The sequence below is a fragment of the Callospermophilus lateralis genome, chromosome 1, assembly GCF_048772815.1.
Source record: "Callospermophilus lateralis isolate mCalLat2 chromosome 1, mCalLat2.hap1, whole genome shotgun sequence".
Lineage (NCBI taxonomy): Eukaryota > Metazoa > Chordata > Mammalia > Rodentia > Sciuridae > Callospermophilus > Callospermophilus lateralis.
This window is the reverse complement of record NC_135305.1, coordinates 5,156,265-5,183,974: the sequence shown is the minus strand read 5'-3', so window position 1 is coordinate 5,183,974 and position 27,710 is coordinate 5,156,265. Positions and strand designations below refer to the sequence as shown.

The 27,710-nt window shown below is 38.7% G+C and overlaps 1 protein-coding gene across 2 annotated transcripts in view; it reads left to right on the top strand.

The window, feature by feature from the left end:
* Positions 1-27,710, top strand: part of Actr3b (actin related protein 3B) — a 77,037-nt gene that overhangs the window by 14,574 nt on the left and 34,753 nt on the right. The window contains exons 2-5 of one of the 2 annotated variants that reach the window (XM_076859399.2): positions 790-845; positions 17,040-17,164; positions 17,760-17,870; positions 27,219-27,314. In XM_076859399.2, the coding sequence (XP_076715514.1) occupies positions 790-845; positions 17,040-17,164; positions 17,760-17,870; positions 27,219-27,314 (388 nt within the window). The remainder of the gene's footprint in view (positions 1-789; positions 846-17,039; positions 17,165-17,759; positions 17,871-27,218; positions 27,315-27,710) is intronic. The other variant, XM_076859409.2, reaches the window with a different exon arrangement.

Genomic DNA, 27,710 nt, shown 5'->3' with positions numbered 1-27,710 from the left:
AAATGGGCTTCTTCTGAAATGAAATGATAAAGGAGGTGTTCCTGTCAGATGATTCTCAGAGAGAGCAGTAGCTGTTTCTAGACATATGCATGACATTTAAAAAAAATTATGTGATCATTTTCTAATCCCCCCCACCCCCCACAAAATACAGGAAGTTTGGGAAATAAATATACTTCCTACAGAACTGTGTGGGAATTAGCCTGCCAAGTTAAATTGGGGCTCTTTTTCTGTAGTTCACTGACAGTTTGGCCTTGGGCAACTTAATTAACTTCTCAGTGCCTCTGTTTTCTTATCTGCAAATAGGAATGACATCCACTTTTTTCATTGCTTTTGTAAAGATTTATAGAATATGAAAGTAATTTTAAGTGTCATTAAGGATACAATTGAAGCTTTTGTGTGTTACTGTATGTGTTGCCATCATTCTAGTAGAAGTATAGCATTTTAAGTAGCTATAAACCACTTTCTTTGAGCTTTGCCTGGTGGTGCACACCTGTAATCCCAATCACTAGCCTGGGCACCTTAGTGAGACCCTGCCTCAAAATAAAAAAATGAGCTGGAGATGTACTTCAGTGGTAAAGCCCTTCTGGGTTCAAGCCCCAGTACAAAAACCAACCAAACCAACCTACTTTCATTGATATTCAGAGATCACAGAGTTTTAAAAAAATTTTCTAGGGAGTGTTCCGAGGCTCACTATTTCAGGACTTGGAGAACTTGATAATAAAAGACATTGGTGGGATACAGACAAGAACATTGTTATCTAAACCTGTGTTGATGACTTTGTGCTTTTAGGTATACCAAGCTTGGCTACGCAGGCAACACTGAGCCACAGTTCATTATTCCTTCATGTAAGTAAAGCTCTACCCTCGGGTGTTTTAAGGGTTGTGTTTCTCAGCATTCTCATTTCTCTCATTTCTAAGCATTCCAGTTCTATTTTCCAAGGCATATTATTTTACTCACCATCTTCTTTTAGAAGATTATTCTAGTTTCTGGGGAGGGCTGACTATTTTGGTGCCTGGTTCCTGAATGTCGCTGTTGGTGGTAGCTACGACCTAACTTCAGTGCTCTAGTCTTTTGGTTCCCCTGAGAAAGCCCTTTGTTACTGTCAATGGAGTTTCATCTTGGGTGGTTGGCAGGGGACTTTGATTTAATCATAAATGTCTGAACTGCCTAGAAAAAGTGTGTCTGGGTTTTAAAGGCTAATTTGTAACCTCAAAAAATACAGTTGTATTAGCTTAGTAGCTTCATGTCTATTGAAAGATAGATATTCACTCTATTGAAAGTTTTTTTTTTTTTTTTTTGTGGTGGAAATGAGTGGCCTGCTGCTTTTTTGAATCCAGAAGTGTTTTGTTGTTTAATTTTTAATAGAGAGTGATAAGCTTAAAAGAAGCACCTCACATTTTGTACAAGCTCCTTCTAGGCACTCTTTTTTTCCTAAGGACAGGCTGGTTATTTATAGGTAGAATTCTTGGGTGCTACCTAAATCCTAGGTTATATTTGGAGTGAGTATATCAATCAAGAGTGAAGTAAAGATTGGCCCCTATATGTAGCTCTTGTAAGATAAGCTCTGATCTTAAAAATTGTAGGTGTTGGTAGTTGTGTAATGTTATGACAGTCTCTGTGGGCAGGACAGAACTGGGATGGGGTGGACAGAGGGAGCTTGGGTAGAATTTACTGAAGGGAAGGCCAAGGCCTTATTTGATGATTGTGAGTATGAAGGTCACTAGAAAGTATACTCCAGATTCCTTGAGAAGATTTAAAGGAATCTTGTTTCAGTTCCTTTCTTACTGGATAACAGACCATGATTTTAATTTTCTTGCTCTAAACACTGATCCCCTAATGGATTATCCCTGATAATAGGCATTATTGGTCTGCTGTATCCTTATTTTAAATTTATAAATGGGAATATTTGTCTGCCAAGGATGCCATAACAAAGTACCCTGCACTGAGTGACTTAAATAACTGATATTTATTTTATCATAGTTCTGGAGGCTCGAAGTCCAAGTTCAAGATGCTGTCGTGGTTGATGAGGTCTCTTTTTTCCAGGCTTGCAGAGGGCTACCTTCTTTCTCAGTGTTTCCTCACATGGCCTTTTCTATGTGAATGTGTAGAGGGAGTGGGGCTACTCTGTGGCCTTTCTTCTTGTAGGGCCATACTCCTGTCACATTAGGATTCCATCCTTATAACCTAACTTGATCTTAACTACCTCCCTAAAATTCCTTTCTCCAAATATTATCACATTGGGAGTTAGGGCTTCAGCATTTGTGGGGACATAGTTCAGTTTATAACAATTGACATTCTGTAGGATGAATCGTCTTTTGTGAATTTATTAATGTGAATGCCCCAGAACTTGATCATTCCATGCTGAGTGGACAGATTAGACTTTCTGACTTTCAAAGCAGGAGGTTAGATTTTAACTTTGTTAAGTGCATCAACTAAAAAGACTGACCTTGTACCTTTTGCTTTAATGTGCTGTCATTTAAAACTGTGAGCAGCACTCAGTTGGCTGTGCCATTTAACCTGTCATCATTAATAGGGAGGGGAATTGAAGACAGTTGTTAGTGGGATTTCATTCACTGTCAAAAGACAGGCAAGCTCTCAGACTGGGCTGTCAGAACCTTAGCAGTGGCAGAAGCTAGAAGATGACAAACTGTCAAAGAGGTGGGAGTAAAGAATAGTTATGCTGTTGGCTGAAAGTGTTGAGAGAGAAGAGATCCCAGAAGGCAAGATAAGGTGATGCTTGGGCAAAACAGAGGGGGGGAGGGGACAGGCAGAGGGTACTGGTTCCCTTGCTTGGCCCACTGCTTGTCTTGGTACTGGGAGTGGAACCTGTTTTCTGTGTACAGAGACCTTGTTCTGAAGACAAATTCCAGGAGGTACATGGCATCAAATAAGAAAAGCTGAGCTAGAAGTGTAGCTCAGTGGTAAAGAACTTGACTGAAATGTGCAAGGCCCTGGGTTTAACCCATCTTTGAACATTAGTAAGTAGAAGGAAAGCTTTTGTGCAGAACCAGCCTTTTCTGGTTCTGATGGATCTCCTCTTGAGACGGTAGTGAGGGAAGGAGAAGCCCTAGTGATATTGGACTGCAAGTGTGGAGAAGGGCCAGGTGTCTCCTTAAGGCGCTCTGTTTGGTACATCAAGAGTATTCAGATGGTTTCTGAAGCGTCTCTCAGGGCCTGGTCCCAGGACTAGACTGGTGCTAAGTCTGTCCCAGGCTCTGCTTTTGTCTGGTTTTGTTTGAACTTCTGTGCAGAATTTTCCCAGTTGTTTGAAGAAAGTTCTTTTTCTACTTTTCTTTTTAAATGTTATTGGAGAGCTTTGGAAGTCATTGAACAGTTCCACCAGAGGGATGGATGGTGACCATTTCACATCTACACCTAGGAGGGGAGAGAGCGTCAGAAAGGAAGGAACTTTGTGTGTTGAGTGGAGGTGTGAAGGCCTGGAGGCTGCTAGGACAAAGCTTGATGCCAGAAGAGAGCTCCACACGAGTCATGAGATGCTTTTTTTTTTTTTTTTTTTCATTAAATAGAGCCTTAAAATTCTGATTTTTCCAAAAAAGTGCCAAAGAATATTAACAAAGACCCATGAACCCACCACCCAGAATGAACATGTTAACTTGTTTCATGTTCATGTCAGAATACAGTCATGCACTCTGTAATGAAGTTTTGGGCAGTGTGGATCGCATATATGACTGGTCTTGTAAGGTTGTGTCACCGAGTGACATTGTAGCTGTTTTACTGTGTGTAGCTGTTTTGGTTTGTACAAAGTGCGTATATGACTGGTCTTGTACACCGAGTGACGTGTAGCTGTTTTAGTCAGTACAAATGCTGCTTTGTGACCACCACTCAGCTGTGCCTCTCACCAGCTGTGCCTGTTGTCAGATGGTGCAAAACTGTGAACGACACCTACGGATGGATCCCAGCCCTCATTTCTTTTCCAGTTCTTTCCCTTTCTTTTCTTGCTTTCTTCCTTCTCTGGTGGATTTTTTTCTGGTAGATTTCTAATCCATGTTTTATCTGTACACTATATATATACAAGAATACATGGTTTTATGAGTTGAAACATTTAAAAAATGATTTCATAGTAACTTTCTGTGTTATGTTTAAAATTCTCCTCAATATTGTTTTTAAAACTTATCACTGATAATATACACAGGTTAAGATCAGAATTCTAATGTGAATATATAGCTTTTTCTTTTTAAAATAGCCCTTTCCCAGTTTTTCTATTTTGCAGAGTAGTTTAGTAGATATCTCCTGAGGTACATGTGCCATTTTCCAAAGAGGAAATAATCAGAGATGGAGTTGTTTCATCAGGTTAGCCCTGCTTCATCCTTATTAGATATTGCCAGATTACTTCCAAATAGTTGTTCTGATTTATAACCCATCAGTAGTGTGTGAACGTTTCTGCTTCCATGTGTCCTTGACTTAATTTTTCCAGTCTGATGAATGTAAAATGATGTTTAAAATTTCCATTTTCTGCCAGATGTGATGAGGCACGCCTGTGATCCCAGGAGCTCAGGAGGCTGAGGCAGGAGGATTGTAAGTTCAAAGCCAGCCTCAGCAACTTAGCAAGGCACTTAGAACTCAGTGAGACCCTATCTCTAAATAAAATAGAAAATAGGGATGGGGATGTTGCTCAGTGGTTAGGAGCCCTTGCTTTCAATCCCTAGTACCCTCACCCACCCCGAATTTACATTTCTTTTGCTGAAGTTGAGCACGATGCCTGTTTATATCTGCCCACTTTTCTCCTGCTTGTTTTGGTCTTTGTTATGGTGTCATGGGAACTCTTCTCTGTGCAAATGCTAATTTGTTGCCAATGTCATATTCTAGTCCATGAGTTTTTTCCCCCTGTGGTGCTGGGGTTTGAACCCTTCTTAGTGGCAGGCAATGAGCTATACTTCTAGCCCTGTATGATTTTTTTTTTTTTTTTTTGGTTTCTTTTTCTTTTCTTTTATGCTATGACATTTTAAAAGGATTTTTTTTATTATCTAGAAATTTAAAATTTTGATATAGTTAAATTTTTCATTTTTTTCTTTTTAGTTTTTTTTTTTGGAAAATATACCCCTACTCCATGTCATAAAGAATTTCTGTGTTTTCCTCTACAAAAATTTTAAATTAATATCTTGAATATGGTATGAAGGAGATAGCTAATTTGATTTGTTTTACAAATGCAAAGCTTGTTGTCTAAACACCATTTATTGAAGAATACATTTCAAGTTGACATTCTTTTTCAATCATGTTGCGGTAACATTTATGCTTGGGAATATTTTTGGTCTTTGTTTTGTTTCATTGATGTATTTCTCTATTTCTGCTCCAAATATGCAGTGTTGAATACTAGCATTTTGTCATGTGTCTTTTTTAAAAAAATATTTATTGAGTTGTAGATGAACACACAGTAAGTGTGTGTTTTATTTATTTTTATGTGGTGCTGAGGATTGAACCTAGTGCCTCACACATGCGAGGCAAGCGCTTTACCACTGAGCTACAGCCCCAGCCCCTGTCTTGTGTCTTTATCTAGTAAGTTTGGTTTCTCCTCATCTACTTTCCTTCTTCTCTCCCTTCCTTGTTTGTGAACCCAGGGGCACTTTACTGTTCAGCTACATCTTTTAGCCCTTTTTATTTTTTATTTTGAGCAGAGTCTCTTTAAAAAGTTTCTGAGGCTGGTCTCACAACTTGTGATCCTCCTCTCTCAGCCTTCTGAGTTGCTGGGATTACAGGTGTGCATCACCACAACTAGCTAATTTTTCTTTTAACAATAGCTTTGGCCCTTGCTCTTTCCTAAAAATTTTAGAATCAGTTTAAGTGAACTTATGAAGTATTATGGTGTTTTGATTAGAGATATGTTATTTATAGATTGGGGAAAAGGTTGGCATCTCACTGACATTTATGGATAGGAATTGAATATTCCTACTTGGGAATATTTGTAAATTGAATATTTCTATCCATGAATGTGTTATGTGTAATTTATTGTTTATTCATGTCTCTTGGGTTTTCAGTAATGTTTATGTATGTTCCTTATAAGTTTATATAATGTTCCTTAAAATTCTTTTACAGACTTTTTGCTAGATTTATTTTTAGTCACCTTTGTGTTTTGTTGCTGTGAAATTAAAAAAAAAATTATATTTTCAAATTAGTCCTTGCCCACAGACAGGAGCGCTCGTGAGTGTTGCAAGTTGCTCTTGACTCTGGCCTCTGAGAGTCCTCAGAGTTTTCTGTGCAGCCTTCTGTATTGCCTGTAAATAATGGTCATGTTCTCTCTTCCTGCCTAGCTTTCTGTGTTTCCTTTCTGCTAAAGTAGTGACCAAGACTGGGGATAGCAGGTCCTCTTGTGTTTCTGACTTCAGAGAGAATAAGATTTTAGTGTTTCATTAGTGATTGCTCTAGGTTTTGTGGAACCTTATCAGGTTAAATAGTGCTCTTCTATTCCTAATTTAACCAGAGTGTTTTGTTTTTTAACCATGAGTGTTGACCTCAAGGATTTTTCTTAAGGATTTTTCTTAAGGATTTTACTTAAGGATTTTTCTTTTATTTATTTATTTATTTATTTATTTATATATCACAGTAGAATGAAGGCTTTTTATTTGTTGAATTGATCACATAGTTGTGCACTTTTGTGCTTCTTAATGTGATGGATTATATTAATACATTTTCAAGCATTGAACAGTTATTAATTTTATCTTTGGGATAAATCCTACTTGATTATGAAATACAGGTACATGCTGAACTATATTTGCAAATATTTACTGTCACTCAGTGATGGGGGATATGTTAGGCGACTTTGTCCTTATATGAACATCATAGATTGTCCTTGAACTAAGATGACTATGACCTTACTTGATGATGTAATTTTGTGGGACAATAGTCAAGTAAAATGTGCTGTCCATTGTTGACTGAAGCATTTTTGTGTGGTATATGACTAAATTTAGGATTTTTGCATCAATGTTCAAAAGTCTATACTTTCGTTTCTTACACATTTTTTGTCTGGTTTGTGTATCAGGATGATACTGATTTCATAAAATAAATTTGTTAGCTTTTTAAATCTCTGGAACAATTTGTATAAGATAGGAATTATTTATTTCTTGAAGTTTTAGTAAAATGTGTAGCATTATTTTGAGAAATATATTAGATATTTTCAATCTTATTATTATATTGGAGATTAGATCTTGCAGTGTTGCTGGGCTGGTCTTGAACTCCTGGGTTCAAGCTCCCCTGCTTCAGTCTCCAAGTAGCTGGATTACTGGGGCGATATATCTCTGTATATCTCTATATATATTTATGATTTTTTTAAACAAAATTACTGGTGGAGTGTTTTTTAAAAAAGTTTGTTCTTATTAGTTATATATGACAGTAGAATGCATTTTGACACATCATATGTGGTGTGTTTCTTAATTTCTGTGCCAAGTACAGAATCATAAGTCCTTACGTGTATTATTCCTTATATATGCTTTCTCTAATAATCTTCCTTAGATTATCCTCAGATTGTCCTCAAATTTCTTGGCTCTGGAGTCTGTCTCTTCTAGCTACTCAAATTTTTTATCCGTACTTTTTTTTTAAACTAAAGAACTTTGTTCTTCACTAAGTTTGAGAACATTTTTTTTTATTAAGTTTAATCTTGTTAGTTTGATCTTCATTAAAACTGAGGTTGCCGCAGTCTGGCTGGGCACAAAATCATGAGCCACTCACAGCCTTGTAGATTCAAACAGCAATTCTTTATTCCCGAACTCACACCGGCACTCTACAAACACGTTCTGGGGAAATTCCACGTTCTGGGCAAAATCCACACTCTCCACTGGGCTCTGAATCCCAAATACTCTCTGAATCCCACGAGAACTCAAGGTGCCTGAGGCAGCAGGATACGCCCTATTCCCAGCAGGAATAACCTTAAACCTGGAACCTCCCTAAACTCAAGGAGCAGGATACTCCCTAATCCCAGCAGGATACACCCTAAACCTGGATCCGCCCTGGTCCTTGAGCAAGGTCACCTTACATGCAATGTCACTGCTAATGACCTGGGTCCAATATGGAGAGTCCTTCCTCTAAGCAACATTGGGTAGGCTGACAAAGAAATTGCCATGCGTCATTCCTACTTGGCAGTGGCTCTCAGCATCTCCCCCCTTCTGATTAATTAAATGACAAGCAATGTGGCTTAAGGACCGTGCCTGGTAGGTTGTCCAATTCAACATATGGTTCTTACCCGTAATGAGAAAAACTGACCTCTAGGCGTTAGCCTCCTGTCTTAGGTTGATACCACTGCAATTGGATCATACCCGTCACTGACTACTGGTCCAGCATACAGTCATACTTGTGAATAGGCCTATGCACCAGTGTGGGGGTGAGGTTCTTGCCTCACCTCTGTTGGCCCCCAAATTTTAGACCATCACTAGCAGAAGGGAGGAGGATACAGAAATGCCACGATACCAAGCCAATTGACGGCTCCTTTGGAAAAATTGCATCACTGGTGACACCATCAGCAAAGATATGCCAGCACTACCACAATTTGCTGCACCAAACGATAGTTACATAGTCCAGGCAAGTTCTGCAAGCAGTTCAAAGCGGAGGAATCTATCAATATGTCCGTTTCCTCCCAAAGTAAGTTGACTCCTTGATTGAGCATTACTTGTTAAGTTATATTCATTGATGCATCAGTTTATACAGTTTACTGTGATAGCTATCATAGAAGCTTTAGTTTGGTTTTATCTTTGTCTTCACCGGCACTGGGATGAAGATAGGAATTCTGGCAATGATGCTAAAGAGACATTATCCTGAAAAGAATTATTAAATATAATGAAAAGGAAAGGTGAGAAAGTAAACAAACAGATCTGTTAACCTCCTTTAAAAACAATCCTTAACAGCTGTTTACCTAATTTAAATTAGTAAAAAACAGATCTGTTAACCACCTTTAAAAACAATCCTTAACAGCTGTTTACCTAATTTAAATTAAACCATTTAAATCATGTGAATAAAAAAAACAATTCGGATCCATTTTTTCATGAGCGCTCCTCATATATGATATATGGACATATGCACACACAGACATACAACACAAAACACAAATGTGTACACAAACGTACAACACATAAGACACAATAGTAAAAGCCTTGTAGCTTTACCTAGGTGAAATCTCCATTACAATGTTTAAAAACTCCACAGTCAAAAAATAAAACTGATCAGAAAAACATTAACCTAGGTTTGTATGAGCTCAAAAAATAAAATAGAACTTTATGATGTGGGAAAATGCAATAATAAAATAGATATTGAAAAAAGCACCCTGGTTAATCACTGTCGCAGATGTAAGAATAGCCAAGCTGGAGCCCTGGATATCATCTGTTATGGATTTGAGTCAAATCATCTTCTTTTTGGTCTGTAGAAATTGCTTTAGTTAATCTCTCTGGAATCCAAATCGGCTGTTGTTCTCCCTGTGGAAAAACACAAACAGAACCCCGACTCCAGACAATCACTGGGTTAGGACCTTTCCATTGTCCTGTTAGAATATCTTTCCAAAGTACCTTAGGCTTATGTACATTTTTTGGATACATATGCCTTTCCGCAGCACTAAGTCCTGATGAATCCAAATTTAAAAAGTTTAGAGTAAAAAGGGTTATTTTAAGTTTATCTTTGGGGGATATACCCCTTAAAGATCCTTTTAAATTTAAGTCTTTTAAAAGCATTTTGCCTTAGTTTTTAGAATTACTTTAGTCCTTTTAATTTTTTGATGTGGTTTTAAACCAATTTCCTTTTATTTTAACGTTTTCTAAATTGGCTCTTGTTTGTAAATTTTAACACCTTCATCTGAGACTTCTAATATCTGCACCACCAGAAATTAAAGTTGATGGGCTTTTTGAAAAAGTTACTAATAATCTCCTTGTTCTTCTATTTTATCCAATATTTGACTTTAAACTTCTTTTACCTTTTTCTGTCTTAAATGTCTGTATCTAATAGTTGTCTTAGCCTTTTGCATTTTTTATCTGAAATACCTTTACTTGACTTTTTCAACCATTTTCTATTTTATTTCTATCTTCTAGTTTTTTTTAAGGTTTTTACATTCATCCTTAGTTGCTTTTTTTTCCTCCTACTTTTTTTTTCCTTCCTATTTTGTGGGTTTAAAATTCTTATCTTCCTACATCTTTTCTATCTTTCTACATCTTCTCTTTTTTTTTTTTACCTTTCTGTACTTCTGTCTTAAAGTTTTTCATTTTAAATTTTTAATCTTCTTTATCTAAGTATCTTTTATCCTATTATCTTCCCATTTTCATGTTTTTTTTTTTAAAGTAATGCTTTTAAGATTAACTAGGCTTCGAATGACGCAATCTTTCCTCTGTCATGAAGGCATCTTAACCACCTTCATTTTAACCTTTTAAAGCCTTTTGCAACTTACTTAGACATTTTATAACTTTTTACTCTACCACATAAAGATTATCTCATCTCCCTCTTTTTGGTTTAATAAGTACATTTTAATAGTTTGATGAGTAAAGCAATCTTTTTTCCGCCATGAAGGTATCTCGACCACCTTCAATTTAACCTTTTAAAGCCTTCCAATTATCATCTATACTGTACTTTTAAATGTACTTTTTCACCACCTACAGCTTCACTCTTTTAAATGAGGCTTAGATTCTGTTTAAATCGCTTAAATGTTAGTTTACATGGCTGCCCTTCAATTAAAGGCTCTTTTTTACTCCATTAAGAAGCTTTGTCTCAATCTGCCATGTACAAATACCTTTTTACTTCTTTCTTCCTTTCTCAAGCTTTTAAAGTAAGTCTAGTTTCCTAAAAATCTTTTTAAATGGCATTTTACAACTTTTTACTTTACCACACAGGGATTATCTCATCTAGAAACATTTCTTTTTCTTTTAACCTTCCATATTAAAATATATTTCCACATCTTCAATCTTTAAATATCTCTTTTCTAGCCGTTAACCCTTTTTATAAATTCACATTCTGAAACAACTCTTATAAAATTTCTGATTTAGACAAATTACTCCACTTTAATAAGATGAAATACTTTCATTTTTTTTATGGTACTATAATACTATAATTGAAACCCAACTGAAACTTCTTATACTCTTTGTATATAAATTACACATGATAGAATCTTAACTCTTAGTAACCTTGTTTTAGCAAAGATACAGACCAAAGCAATATTAAACTTTTTTCCATTTACCAATTTATGAAAACACACAGAATGTTTAAATATATTACCTTATGGATCTTAATAAGTAAAGAGTACTTGATTTTATATTTAGTGGTTGATATTTTAACACTTTAGCTTTGTAAATTAATCAGATGTCTGTAAAAACCAAGATCTTAGACAAATGTAGTAAACAGAACTAGCCATCTCTTTCTTGTTGAAGAGAAATCCTTCTACAGGATACCATGATGGTCCCATTGAAATACTTAATAACTCGTCTTTAAAAAGCCATGGGCTACATTTTTGTATTGTATCAACATATGCCTTAACTGTTCTTGGTCTTATTGGGGTGCCTCCTTCTTCTAACAATTTTTCTTCCTCGGGGGCGAACAACTTCAAACCTTGAGTCAACTATTTTCCCCAGTTTGCCTGAGAAAGTTCTAGGAACAGGCAACTTGAAATAAAAACAAAATAAATCACAACAAGAACACATTGTTTTTTGAAATGGTCACCCATTCTTTCGCTCTCCTTTAGAGGCGAGCAATTTCACTTACCTCCAAGTTTCAGACGTTCCCTGTACGGGCCACCATATGCCGCAGTCTGGCTGGGCACAAAAATCACGAGCCACTCACAGCCTTGTAGATTCAAACAGCAATTCTTTATTCCTGAACTCACACTGGCACTCTACAAACACGTTCTGGGGAAATCCACGTTCTGCGCCAAATTCACACGGGCTTTGAATCCCAAAATACTCTCTGAATCCCGGGAGAACTAAATGGGAACAGCAGGATACGCCCTATTCCCAGCAGGGTACACCTTAAACCTGGAACCGCCCTAAACCCAAGTAGAGCCCTAAACCCTGATCCGCCCTAAACCCAGATCTGCCCTGGTCCAAGGTCACCTTACATGCAATGTCACTGCAAATGACCTGGGTCCAATATGGAGAGTCCTTCCTCTAAGCAACATTGGGTAGGCTGACAAAGAAATTGCCATGTGTCATTCCTACTTGGCAATGGCTCTCAGCATGAGGTGTTTTATAACTTAGATTGTTTAAATCATTTGTGAGATTTATTTTACATTATTTTATTTTTAAACAATGTTGATTCATGGGAAGTTGCAAAGATAGTTTAGAAAAGTCCTGTGTATTCTTTACTCGGTTTATCCCGAAGATCACATCTACAGTGTTAGAGCCAGGAATCTCGTATGGTACAGTATGTGTGCACAGTTCTGTGTGTTTGTAATTGTTCCCTGAAGGGTTTTATGATGGCTCCTGCAATCCTTGCTTGACAGTTGTGGGATCTGTGTCATCTTGGTTTGTCACTTGTTTGTCACTTGTATTGTTTCAGTTGAGTCGTCCCCAATTGTTTCTTTGGTGAAATTGATCTGTCTTATCAAAACCTGGACATTTTGGGTGTATGCTTTGAGATTCTGATCTTATTTTAAGGGGGATACCTCTTCATGACTGCCAGTGTGGTGTCAGAGTCAGGCTCCCCATTTGGCCTTTGTGGATACCCAGTTGGGGAGGGGCTCAGAGTTACTACTGGGTGGATGGAAGTCAGGATTTTGAAGCAGGCTGTGAGTCCTGGGAATAGCTGGGGTGAAACAGGTCATTATTTTATGAGAAACATGGGCAGTCTAGTCTCTTGGAAATATTTCTTTATTTTGTTCCTAAGGACTATTTGGGCCATATCTTGGCTTTCATAGATATATATGAAAAAAGATCTTGAGTATAAATTTTATGCACATACATATATAACTTATTTATTTTGAGATTAATTCTTGCAGTGTTTCTGTATAGTCTTTTTTTTCTTTTGCCCTCAAATACTTGATTAAACTTGAAGGATATCATGGGTTGCAGAATCATTTTTTCCTTCATCTCTTAGCAATTTTTTATAGTGACTTGGCAGTTTAAATTTACATTTATACATATTAGGTTTGATTCTTCCCAGAGGATAGAATCTGGGATCTGCTGCAAGCCTTCTTGCCAGTTGCCTTTGGGAATATCCAACAGATATATCAGATGGTTCTGTGTGGTGTCTGTCAGTATGCCCTTGATTTCGTAGTCATTTTTTTTTTTTAAAAAAACATTAGAGCATTATAGTTATACACAGTAGTTGGGTACATTTTGACAGAATTGTACATGCAAAGAATTTGATTTCAGTTCCCATTCCCTTCCTTTCTTATTCTGTTCCCTCTCCCTGTTCTTCCTCTACTCTACTGATTTTCCTTTCACTTGTTTATTTTTCTTTCCTTTTTTTTGTGGTGCTGGGGATCTAAATCCTGGGCCTTGTACATGTGTGGCAAGCACTCTACCAACTGAGCTATATTCCCAGTCCCTCACTAGTTTATTTTTGATTGGCAGTTTCTACAAATAAATAAATAAATTCCCTGTGGAACATTTATATGCGCATATAACACAGTTTTGTTAAACTCATTCCTTATTTCCTCCCCTTTCCCATCCTTCCTCCTTCTTGCTCTCTTTCTGTTCCACTTATCTTCCCTATATCTTTATGATATCTGATCTCCCCTGCCTTCTTTCTCCTTTTTTAAAAAATTGCTCTAGCTTCCACATATGACAGAATATTTTATCTGACCCTTGGTTTTCTGAGTCGGCTTATTTCACTTAACAAATCAGTAAAACCACTTTGGAAAGCAGTGTGGAGATTCCTCAAAAATCTAGGAATGGAACCACCATATGACCCAGCTATTCTACTCCTTAGTACTTATCCAGAATAACTAAAGTCAGCATGCTATAGTGATACAGCCACTTCACTGTTTATAGCAATACAATTCACAAGAGCCAAGTTATGGAATCATCCCAGATGCCCATCAATAGATTAATGCATCAAGAAAATGTGGTACATATATGGAGTTCTACTCAGCCATAAAGAAGAATGAAATAATAGCAGTCTCATGGTCAGTTTTCAGAGAGGGGTTTCATTTCCTGCTGTGGACTGCCTTGTTAGTTTTGGCCCCTAGACCTGTGAGGCCGTTGCAGCCACAAGGCCTCGATGCTCCAGAGGCTCCAGGGCTTTGCTTCTCTCCTGCTTGCTTCGGTGATGCAGTTGTTCTGTCCTTTGGGCTTATGCCCAATTTTTATAACTGGAAAGCTGAGAATTTATTTTTATTTTTATTATTTTAGGAGGTGCTAAAGATTAAACCCAGGGCCTTGTGCATGCTAGGCAGATGCTCTACCATTTAGCTACATTCCCAGCCCTTTTTATTTTTTTATTTTTTCTTGTAGCAGGGATCAAACCCAGGAGTGCTTAACTGATGAGTCACATCCCAGCCTTTTTAAAATTTTTCTTTTCTTTTCTTTTTTTTTTGTGATGCTGGGAATTGAACAAGGCAAGCACTCTACCAATTGAACCATATCCCCAGCCCACCCTTTTTAATTTTTTATTTTGAGAAAGGGTCTTGCTAAGTTTCTTAGGACCTTGCTAAATTGTTGAGGCTGGCTTTGAACTTGTAATCCTCCTGTCTCAATCTTGTAAGCTGCTAGAATTATAGGTGGGTTCCACTGTGCCTGGTTTTAAAATTTTATTTTTGATGTAGGGTCTTACTTAGTTGCTCAAGTTGGCCTGGAACTTGTGACCCTCCTGCCTCTTCCTCTTAAGTAGCTGGTATTTTGGGTATGTGCCACCTAGGAATTATTGGATAAGTACATTTTTATAATGTTTCTTAGTTTCTGCCCTAGATAATTAAATTTCAGTTCCTCTCAAGTATCTAGCCAGTCACATTTGTAGTCTCCACACTTGTGTAGATAATTTTTTTTAAAAAATATTTTTTAATTGTAGAGGGACACAATACCTTTATTTATTTTTATGTGGTGCTGATGATCAAACGAAGTGCCTCTTACATGCTAGGCCAGTGCTCTATCACTGAGCTACAAGTACTCCAGCCCTTTGTGTAGATAATATTTATTGAGTACTACTCTGTAGCAGGTTCTCTACTAAGCACTCCACAAATGATAGGCAGTTTAATCCTCAGCCCTGCCAGGTAAGTGGTGGGATGTGAAATGTAGAGGTGGTATTTGGAGCCTCAGGTCAGCTAGCTTTAAATGCTGAGCCCAGCCTGCAAACCATGGCTTATTTAACTTCAAAGTCTACTCCTTCCACGACATGAAGCCTTCATGTGGAAAAATAAAGTTGGCTGGTCTATTTGAAGAATTAGTTCATATCAGAGACACTATATTTACCTTTCTCTGAAATCTAGGCACAAGCATTTTGATGTTTTAATTATGAGAAACTTTGTCTAGCACTGGTTGGTGCTAGAGAGCTAGGGTTTCACCAAAAATACGGTAAGCCTATAGTGAAATTCCATTAGTGTAGTTATGGGGTTAGGCTTATATTAGAATTATTTAGGTATAGTTTGAACATTTTCCAAATCCACAATGAATATTTTAGTGCAGTAGAATATTAGTTTAACAAATATTTCTTTAATACCTACTCTGATAGTAACCATCTGCTTAGGAGCCAATCTTGGCTTAGTCTCTCAGAAGCTGTGTGACCTTGGTCATTTGTTAAGCCTCCACCTCTTTGAAGGTGAAATCATAGGGCTTATCTGTGAATTCAGCTGTCATGGGCACTAAATGAAGTAGTGCACGAAAAGAAACTAAGCAGTGCTCAACTAATGTAAGCTACTGTTATTGACATATGTGCCTGCCATTAGAGAAACAGTAAAAGACTTATGGTTATTTGACTTAAAGAAATTTGTAGTCTTGCCAAAATGATGATGTACCTGTAATCCCAGCTATTCGGGATACTGAGGCAGGAGGATCACAACTTTAAGGACAGCCTGGGCAACTTAAGAACTGTCTCAAAATAAAAAATAAAAGAAGGGCTGGGGATGTAGCTCAGTGGTAGACTACCCCTGGATTCAATCCCCAGTTCCACCAAAAAACCCAAAATACAAAAAAACCTACAGTCTCATTGGTAGACTAATGTCAGACATTTACAATTATTTGTGAAAAATGACTTACTGGAAGTTTAGGGCTAGTGGAAACATTAGAAACACTAATTAAACATTAGGAACACTTCACAGGAGTGGGTGACCCAGAGACGGGTGGCCAGTGGGAGCTTATGGGAACTTAGTGTGTGATGGGGTATGGAGTTTGCGTTAGAAATTGAATCTGCGAAGGTTTTTACAGTTTGTTAGATGTTACATTCTAGAATGAAGTTTTACATGATTATTTAAGATCTTATTAAAATAAAAATGTGCAGCCATTGGTATTTACATTGTTGTGCTCTTTGCAACAGATACTAGCCAGCACCTTTTGGTTTTTCCTTTCTTTTTTTTTTTTTAAATAACTTTATTTTATTTATTTATATGTGGTGCTGAGGATCGCACCCAGGGCCTTCCAGGTGCCAGGCGAGTGTTCTACTGCTGAGCCACAACCCAAGCCTCTGGTTTTTCTTTTTAATGGAATATCACAGCTTTTTGTTTCCCCCTTTTAACAAGACTAGACATTTTTAAAGCTGTGTGATGTAGTATTTCATAAAATGATTAAGAGTATATAGACATTATTTTTCAGTTTACTCTCCTTTTCTGTATTATACAGAATTTTGTTCCCTCTATACTGTATTAAAAAAATTTAAGCCATTGTTATATAATCCATAGGAATTTTACTTACTATCTTGAGAGATTTTCCTGGATGAAACTGAGAGATTTAGTATCATACCTTCTGTCTAAAAGCCCAGTTCCTTTGTACCATTCTGAAAAAATAACTCGTTTCTGTATCATATGCTCATTGGCAGTGTCTTTTCTGTGAGTACCCTTAACCTCAGATAAAACTGTAACATGGAAAATTTACTTATACATATGTAGGGGTCATATTTTTCTTTCTTGGTCTTTCACATAAATGTGGATACTGATGGAGATCTTTTTGCTTTTTTTTTTTTATTGTTTTATTATTAAGGTATTGCCATCAGAGAGTCAGCGAAGGTGGTTGACCAAGCCCAAAGGAGAGTGTTGAGGGGCGTTGATGACCTTGACTTTTTCATAGGAGATGAAGCCATCGATAAGCCTACCTATGCTACAAAGGTGAATTTCTGACAGGAGTTTACCTGTTTAAGTGCCAAACCAAGAACAGAATAGTAAATAGAATGCAGAATGGTTGGATGTCTAAAAATTGTGCTTGTGAGCTGTGGAATATAGTGTTATTCTTACATTTGAGTTGGATATGGTTGTTTTGAATAGGTGTATTTTTGAGTGGTGAATCACATGAATTAACAAAGACCTGGCATGTAAAATTGACTAAGGGAACATGGAGTCACACTTGAAAGCAAAATCTGCTTTCCTGGAAAATTACTGGTTGACTAATGAACCTGTCAGATTGGGAAAATTGCAGATTGAGTCATTAACAAGAAACACTAACATTATTTAAGTAGATATTTCTTCTTCTTCTTCTGAAAAAAAAAAAAAAAAAAAAAAAGCCGGGCACCAGATCCAGTTGTGGTGGAGCTGCATCTGCCTCCCCTGTGGAGGCGATTCTTTGTACTGATAAGTGGGTGGTGTGGAGTATGAGCAGCATGTAGGTAGTTTTTTAATAAGGCCTGTTGTTTCTTCTCATGGTTAACACACAGCCTTGGGACTGTTGATCTGATTGTTTCCAACATTTTGGTTTCTCTTGCTTCAGTGGCCAATTCGACATGGAATCATTGAAGACTGGGATCTTATGGAAAGGTTCATGGAACAAGTGGTTTTCAAATACCTTAGAGCTGAACCTGAGGACCATTATTTTTTAATGGTGAGTAATTGGCAACTAATGGGAATATATTCTTGTAACCTGTAAGTTCCTGATGCTTAGATTTTACACTCAAGATATTCCTAAGGGAGTTTTTAATTCCTTCTAAAGATATTTACATGAATCAGAATTTATGTTTATTTTTTGCAAATAAACTTAATAAAAACACCCACGATCAAAAGGGGCTTACTGTGTTGCTGTACAGGATAGAATCAGGCTGCTTGCATTACCAGTCAGAGGTGGAATCCTCCTTTAGTTTGACTTCTTCTGTTCCTCTCAGCTGCAGGATTGCTTCCCAAGTTCTTAGTCACCTCTTCAGATATTTTTGCTCGGATGTAGAGGGAAAGTTTTCCTTATACATCACCTTGTAAGAATTTAGAAACCCCCCACAGATCTGCCCTCTCTGCCCAAACCTGGCCTTGTCACCAGCAAGAGGAATGCAATTGCCAGGTCTGTAGCTTAGTTTAGATTCTCTCTCTGGGACTGGGGACAGTGGTGGACCATGGCTGATTGCTTGGACCCTGGGAGAAATTTAAGTACCTAAACAGCAAATACCATAGGAGGAGCCCTGGTTTTGGGTAGGAAACCAACTGTGTTCTTCAGTGTCCTTGAGAAATAGTTAAGACACTTTGATTATTACCACTTGTGATAGCAGAGGAGTCTGTTAAGATGTTCTTTTTTCCTGGGTTTAAATGTTGTTATAAAATAAAACTGAGCTGAGGTGTGGGCTCTGACTATGATGCTTAACTGATCGTGTTCAAACGAAACATTACAGAGGGATGAAATATCTTGGTTAGAGATCTGTTCTAATTGTTGTACTCAATATTACATATTTTCTTCCATGAAATGTTCCATTTAAAATTAATTGCATATGTAGAAGGTTTGCTTTATAGAGAATAGTTTCATACAACATAAGCTGCATATTAAAAATATATAATTTAACTTTGGGTTTTTTTTCTATGCAAGTATAATGTCATAAGATTCCAGATCTAAGTATGTAATTCCTTTTCATGTTTGAATATATAATGTTCCTTTAGAATGATCTAGTTTAAAAATGCTATCTATAAGGCTAATAGTGAATAGAATGTAAATATTTAACATTTGTTAAAGTAAGTCCTTGAAAGTGCTCTGATTTTTGTTGTTGTTGCTGTTGGGGATTGACCCTGTGGCCTCACACGTGCTAGGCAAGTGCTCTACCACTGAGCTTCACCCCCAGGTGCTTTGATCCTTTTCCTCAGTTGTATCTTCACAGCTGAATCGTCGAGTATGGCTCCCATGTTTTATAGGCCACTCTTGTTTTTTCTCCTGGACGTGTATAGTGTGGTTTATATAAAATAAATGGAGCCAAGAAACTGACAGTGTATGAGTGACTTTTTCTTTATGACCCAAATAAATCACAGATTCCTACCTGTCAGACTTGCCATGTTCCCTTCTTCAGCATATCGTTACCTATCTGTTTGGAGATAATTTTAGAACCAGGCACCACGTTTAGCTGCTGCTTTCTGTCTGTTCAGCTTGCTGTGCTGGGAGTTTTCCTCCCTCACTAAAGGGACATCGTGTTCAAACAAAACATTACAGAGGGATGAAATATCTTGGTTAGGGATCTGTTCTTTGTCCTGTAGAGCAAATGCAGGCCACCAGGATACAGCCCACAGGGCCCTTTTCCTAAGAAATTTTTTTCTCCCTAATTCAGCTGGCATATATAAGGAAGTAAGATATCATCACTTTCCAAGAAGGAATTGGAGGTGTTTGTGAGCTTGGAAAAGTCCATTTGCTGAAACTGGGTACCTACAGCAAATATTGAAAAGTAATCAATTATTATTAAAAATATAAGAAAGTATTGTATTGCATTGGTGCTTTGAATTCTGTAAGTTAGTTCATTTGCATGTGATTGAGGAAGTAATATGGATCAAAATTTCACGTTTATTTCCTTACATATTCAGTTGATGGGATAATTCAAGGGAATGAAATGCTGAATTAGACAGGGCTTCTTGGTTGAAGAGTCCAAGTGACTCAAAAGATGGGTCCCTCAGAAGCTCACAGGATAATCTCTTCTGACATGTACCATGCAGATGGGCTCATGACATGGATGTGTCATGAGGGTTGAGTAGGTGGCAGATGGGAATCATACTGCTGTCCTAACAGTGGAATCATTTTAGTGTGGCGATTGAGTTATGACTTCAGAAGAGATTACCTTGTGCTAGGGGTTGAACCAGGGCCTTACTCAAATTAGCAAAGTTTTGACTGTAACTCACACAAGAACAAGCAAGCAATTTGTGCACGTGACCAGCAGTGAGCGCACATGCAGACTTGGAGGAAATGACGAGGTTAGTGTGACAGAAGCCCCGTGGGAGACGGGGAGAGGTCAGGAAGAGGATGTGGGGCAGTGTGGCGTGGTATGAGGCAGTGGAGCCTGGCTGCTGTTTGAGTGGAGAGGGCACATGACCAGCACAGGCTTTGTGGTCACTCCTTGAGAGGGAGCACCTGCCTGAGAGAGGGAAGGCGTGCACACAGGGCAGTGACTGCTCTGTAGGGCTCTTAAAATTGATAAGGTGAAGCCGTAGTCCAGGTGACCTGTGAGAATCCCTGAGGAAGGGCCCATGTAAGAGGCTGGGTGGGGGTCCTCAAAAGGTGGAACTCACTTTCCTCCAACACGGAGGAACTTTGTATGCATCAGCTGAGGTAGCAGACTTGGATTTAGGGGAACATTATGGGGTTACATGTCTTTTATTAAAGCTACCCTCAGTCTAGTGATAGGCTCTTGCTTTGAGAGTATGCGGAAAAGGAGACCAGTTAAGGAAACCACCCAGAGCAAATCCTTCTTAGGTAGGGTGGCACAGAAGCATTTATGTTTTTCACTTAGTTGTTTTCTTGTTCTCTTTTGTTTGGCCTCTTCATTCTTGTTTATTCTCTCATGAGCTTATCTGTGTGTTTTTTTAAAACATATTTTTTTAGTTGTAATTGGACACAATACCTTTATTTTATTTATTCATTTTTGTGTGATGCTGAGGATCAGCCCAGCACCCGACACATGCCGGGCGAGTGCTCTACCACTGAGCCCCAGCCCCTCTTGTTTTTTTCTTAATACGGGGTTGGGATTGGACCTAGGAGCACTCAATACTGAGCTATGCCTCCAGCCCTTTTTATTTTTGCTTTTGAGAAGGGAGGTATCACTGAATTGCCCAGGCTGGTCTTGAACTTAAGACCCTCCTGCCTCAGCCCTGAGTTGCTGGGATTACAGACATGTATCACTGCTGTCATTTTTTGAAGCAGGTGCAGTTGGTAGGATAGATGGTATGTGGCAGAGATCTATAGGAGGACAATTGGTGGTTTTTTTGTGGTTAGAATGAAGCAGCTAAAAGAGGAATGAAGCAGCTAAAAGAGGAATGAAGAATGACCCAGTTTCAGAACTTTTAGTTCTCAGGTGGTCTGGGATTGGATGAAATGGGGACGTCAGAAGAGACTTAAGGGAAGAAGAAGGAGTGTTCAGTTTTGAACACACTGAGGCTTAAGGGTCACTGGGCTGCCCAGGCCAAGAAGCCTGGAAGGAGCCAGCTTGGAGCTGAAGGTGTTGATGGAATCATGATAGTCACATGTTGGAAATTAAGTCTGATCCTCAAAAATAAAATAAGAGGTGAATGTGAGAATTCATGATTGTCTTGAAGTCTTGTATGTAAAATTTAGGTTAGAGCTCTGTGGAAGAAGTTTTTTGATGAATCTAGTGAAATTAAAACTTGGCAGCTTTGTATTAACAGTGCTGCTCATCTGAATCCTGTGTGCCCCGACTCACTGTAGAGGTCCCTTCCTGCATTTTAGATCTGCCTTGTCCACTTCAGTAGCCTCCAGCCCCCACAGAGGTCGATTCCCTGGATTTGCTTACTTAGTACTGCCTCTCAAGCCCTCTGGCTTCTGCATGTTATCACCCTCCCTCCTGCTCCCTTTTTTTTGGGGGTGGGGCGGGGATACTAGAAATTGAACTCAGGGGCACTCAACCACTGAGCCACATCCCCAGCCCCTTTTTGCATTTTATTTAGAGACAGGGTCTCACTTAGTTGCTTAGGGCCTTGCTAAGTTGCTGAGGCCGGCTTTGAACTCGTGATCCTCCTGCCTCAGCCTCCCAGCTGCTGGGATTACAGGCATATGCCATTGTGCTTACCCTACTGATTTCTCTTCCTTGAGCATCTATATTTTTAAAAATGTTTCTTTACTGCAATTATAGAGGGATGAGGGTGGAATAATATTAGTTCATGTGTTCATTTGATTTTTTTTTTGTGGCACTCATTAATTACTCATTTTTTAGTCAGTACCAGGTGATAATATTACTAGTGCAATGAATAAAAATGTTTATGTAGTTTGCATTCATGAGGTGTTCTGATGATTTGCTTCACTATGAAAAAAAAAAAAAAAACAACCCAAATGTGATATCCCACTTTGGATTATGTTGTAATGATGGTTTGGGAAAATTTTACTTAACTTTGCATCCTAAAGGAATAATTACTAAGTCATTGTGGTAGATGAGGAAGAAATGTAACACGGAGGGACAGATGGGCTTATGATGTGGCTTTTAACACATGAGGATGTGGCCCTAATAATGCTGGATTTGATTCAAGAACCAAGGGGATGTAATTGTATGGTCAATATTCCCTAAATGGAAGTATATGGATTTTTATTTTTAAAGGTAGTAAATTGTAATTGGTGGCAAATAATAAGAGGTATAAAAATTAGTAATTTAAACAAGTTGGGGTTTTTATTTTCCCTAAATAAATTTTTTTTTAAATTTTTTTATTCTGGGATTGAACTCAGTGTCACTTGACCACTGAAAAACATCCCAACCCTACTTTTGGTATTTTATTTAGAGACAGGGTCTCATTGAGTTGTTTAGCACCTTGCTTTTTGCTGAGGCTGGCTTTGAACTCATGATTCTCCTGTCTCAGCTTCCAGAGCCACTGGGATTACAGCTGTGGCTAAATTTATAGTAGAGAGTCTGCTGATTTGGCAGCTTCCTGATGTCATTAGGAATTTCTCTTCTCTAGTGTCTTTCATCTGTGGCTTCCATGGTGAGGATGCCTCACGTTCACAGGTAGGTTACTGCAGCTTCTGTCATTACCTCCATGTTCTAGGAAGGAAGAGTGAGTTAAGAGAAAAGGGAGTCTACTTCTCTTTTTTTGGAGGGTACTGGAGATTGAACTCGGACACTTGACCACTGAGCCACATCCCCAGCTCTATTTTGTATTTTATTTAGAGACAGGGTCTCACTGAGTTGCTTAGTGCCTTGCTTTTGCTGAGGCTGGCTTTGAACTAGCTATCCTCCTGGCTCAGCCTCCTGAGCAGCTGGGATTACAGGTGTGCACCACCGCACCCATCTTAGTCATCCCTTTTGACAAGGAGCCTGTAGCTGTTCAGTCAGTAAGAAACTCAAAGAGTGTCAGTGTAGCCTGTGGAGAGTTTGCTGTATTGGGGGACTCACAGGTATGAAGGCCAGCAGAACAAGAACTCACTGCTTTCACACCTGTGGCTGGATTCTGCCCACCTGGAGAGTGTCACGAGGCCAGGGAGTCAGCAGGCCCAAGAGCAGCTGTGTCAGATGTGCACCACCTGGTCCTGTTGTGTGGCCGTCTTGCTTCTGCTCAGGCTCCTCTGTGAATGAGCTGTCTGGGAGTTGCATAGGAGTCTGTGTGGTCTGGCCCGCAGGCCATGATGCAGGCCTGCGTAAAGGGCCCTCATGACACTGTAGCTGTACGACACAGTACATTTGGAAGATGTCCATACAGCCTTTCACGATGCTGTCACATTATTAACGTAGTTATTGTTAACATTTAGGATATTTTCATTTCATCTTTTTATCCATTTTTTTATATTTTTTTTCAGTTGTAGTTGGACTCAGTACCTTTATTTATTTTTATGTGGTGCTGAGGATGGAACTCAGGGCCTCACACATGCTAGGTGAGCGCTCTACCACTGAGCCACAGCCCCAGCCCTTTATCCATGTTTTTATATGATTTTATACATAATATTACAGTTCCTATATTTCCTCCATTTTCTTTATTTTTTTTTTCTCTTTCTTTTTTCTGTGGTTCTGGGTGTTGAACCCAGGGCCTTGCCCTACTGCTGTGCTACATCACTAGCACTTTTTTGGTCTTTAAATTTTGAGACAAGATCTTGCTAAATTTCGGAGGCTGGCCTTGAACATGCTGTCTTCCTGCCTCAGCCTCCTGAATTGCTGGGATTATAGGCACGTGACACTGTACCTGGCCAAGTTGAGTTCCCTTTTTACTTCAGATGAAACGGGCAGCTCCTGACTGACAAACAGGAAGCATTCCCTGGCTGCACTAGCCACTTTTCATTTCTTTTTCTTTTTTCTTTTTTTGGTACCCGGAATTGAACCCCCCAGGGTGCTTAACCACTGAACCACATCCCCAGCCCTTTTTCACTTTATTTTTAAATTTGAGACAGGGCCTCACCAAGTTCCTTCTGGCCTTGCTAAACTGCTGAGGCTGGCCTCAAGCTTGCCATCCTCCTGTCAGCCTCTGAGTCCCTGGGATTCCAGTGTGCACCACCGTGCCTGGCTACTTCTCATTTCTTTCTGACCCTCCTTCCTGGATGCCGCCCTCTATTCAGTTCAAGGGCTTGGTTTTGAAAGCTGACTTACAACGCTTGGCTTTTAGTCAGGGTAAGAAACAGTGTCACAGGGTCTCTTTGGTAATTGTATGTCATTTCTTCTGGTAGGAAGATACATTTTTGGCAGTTAGTACCTATGTTTATTAAGCATTTCCTACATGCCTAGCCCTGTTCTAAGTATTTACAAGTATTGGTTCATTTATTTAACCCCACCCTCTGGGGGGTAGGTTATATTATTACGTATGTTTTTCAGGTTGATAGGCTGTACCGTAAGAGATACAGTGAACAAATACTGTTGGAGTCTGCGCTTATTGCTCATGTGTGTGTTTTTTTTTTTTTTGTTTTTTTTTTGGTACTAGGACTCAGGGGCACTTGACCACTGATCCACATCCCCAGCCTTGTTTTGTATTTTATTTAGAGAGAGGGTCTCACTGAGTTGCTTAGTGCCTCACTGTTGCTGAGGCTGGCTTTGAACTTGTGATCTTCCTGCCTCAGCCTCCTGAACTGCTAGGATTACAGGTGTGCGCCACTGAGCCAGGCTCATGTGCTTAAATGAAAGTAATCTAAAATAGTAATCATAACATTGGTAGTACTAACTATGTTCTGGACACTAACAGGTATTAGGAGAGTTAGTATTTTTTTTTTTTTTGCATTTTTTAATTTGTCCTTTTCAGATACACATGACAATAGACATATCATATATATCATTCCTGTGGTTGTACATGATGTGGAGTTACACTGGTCATGTATTCATATATGAAATAGGAAAATTATGTTTGATTGATTCTACTGTCTTTCGTTTTCCCATCCCTCCTCCTTTCCCCTGTTCCCCTTAGTCTATTCCAGTGAACTTCTGTTCTCCCCCTCTGCCCCCTTATTGTGTGTTACATTTGCTATCAGAATATTTGACCTTTGGTTTTGGAATTGGGTTATTTCACTTAGCATGATATTTTCTAGTTTCATCCATTTACCAGCAAATGCCATAATTTCATTCTTTATGGCTGAGTAATATTCCATTGTGTATATTACCACATTTTATTTATTCATTCATCTGTTGAAAGGCACTGAGGTTGGTTCCATAGCTTACTATTGTGGATTGAGCTGCTATAAACATTGATGTGGCTGTATCACTGTAGTATGCTGATTTTAAGTCCTTTGGGTACATCCCAAGGTGTGGGATAACTGGGTCTTTATACTGTTTTTCATCGTGGTTGCACCAATTTGCAGTCCCACCAGCAATGTATGAGTGTGCTTTTTCCCCTGTGGGAAGGCCTGGGATGCAGGGGACTCCCCCCACTCCCCCCCCCCCCCCAGAAGCCTGGCAGCAGGCTGTGTGCTCACTGGGCTGGCTGAGGCCCGTGGTAAGGTCCCCCATCTCCTTGCCAACATTTATTGTTACTTGAATTCTTGATAAATGCCATTCTGATTGGAGTGAAATGGAATCTCAGGGTAAGGAAATATTATCTTAATTGCACTTGGAGTTGGGCATGTTAAAATAAGTACTATGTTGTTGAATGCCTTTTAGGTCTCCTCCTTGGAGTCTGCTGTGGAGAAGGGTTTCATTGTCTTTTCTCCCACCATCTGAGGTTGCTCTCCATCCGTCCCCGTCCATGGGGCGTATTAAATTCCAGTCACAGTGACTGAGACAGCACGTGTGTTGTAGCTTGAGCTGTGTGCCAGCTGCTGCTCCGGAGTCTGAACCGAAGGGCTGGGTGGGCTGGTGGGTGGATTTGTTGGTACGTCTGATGACTGCTATACACAGTGTGGAGCAAACAGGTCCTGGGGCTTCCCAGGCACCCCTCCCCTGCCCCTTCTGCCCTGGCCCCAGGGGAAGAGCTTAGTCAGCTGGTTTCATCTTGGGGGATGATGACACGCAGAACTGTGGGTTAGACAGACTTTTTTTTTTTTTTTTTTAACACACATGGTATTCCAATACACAAAGCATCTTGAGTTTTTTATTTAAAAATCTTTGTTTAAATTATAAGCAAAGCAGAAGTTATAAAATTCACCATCTTAGCTATTATTAAGTGTACAGTTCACTAATGTTAGCTATATTCACATTGCAGTGCAACATTTTGCACAACAAATTCTGTACCCTTTGAATGGTGACTCTCCATTTCTCACCCTGTTTTTTTAAAAAGTAGTTTGCATTACAGATTGGTGATATAAAAGAATATTTAACTGCATATATAACTGAACAGCTTTCTCTGTTCCATTCAGCAATTCACTGTAGAGATGGTTTTCTAATCACACATATAGTGCTCATCTTTTTAAATCACTGCAAAGTATTATTATATTTTATAGGTTTAGCATCATTTATTTAACCATTTTTTTGCTGATGACTGCGTAGGTTATTTTTGATCTTCTATTACACAATACTGACTTTTGATCTTTTGAACTCATCTATTTTAGATGGGTCCTGGCTCCAGAATATAATTCTATTTAATTTTTTTAGTCCTAACTGAGGAGGGTTATCAAAGACAGAGTCTCCCTTTCAGTAGCTTATTCCTGTGAGGGTAGGTCCTGAGAAAAGAGACCTTTAGAAAGGTTTTCATCTTAAAGCTCTTACAACCCATAGACAGATTTCTTTAATTAGTTGCTTTAGGTGTACACTGACTGTAAATTTAGGCAGTTGTATAAATATCCTTGCTAACATGTTTTTTTTCTAGTCTTTTTATAATTCTGATGTAATTGCATGAAATTTAGGTGAACACTGATAATGTTTTCTTACAGACAGAACCTCCATTGAATACACCAGAAAATAGAGAATATCTTGCAGAAATTATGTTTGAATCATTTAATGTACCAGGACTCTACATTGCAGTTCAGGTAAAAACAGTTATTTTTATGTTTCCCAAAGAACCTTGGCTGTCTGGCAGGGGAAGAAATAGTAGTTTTTTGATGTTGTAAGTTATGCTGTGTGTTTTTCCTTTTCCCACTCCCTCAACACACACGTTCGTGCCATTCAGTTTGCACTAAAGCACTGCAGAGACTGTTCCATGACTGATTTGTATATTTATATCATTGTTACATGTTTGTCTGGCTTTTTCTTTTTCCGTGCAAAGTCTAGTGTATTTTTCTCTGGGTGACAAGATAGGAGTGTTCTCTCTTTAGCTTCTTTCACTTATTTCTGATCCAAAACAACAACAGGTACTGTAGAATCTGTTGAAAAATAGAGTGAATACTGTGGGGGGCCAGTGCTTACTTGCTTCTGTTTGTCCCAGG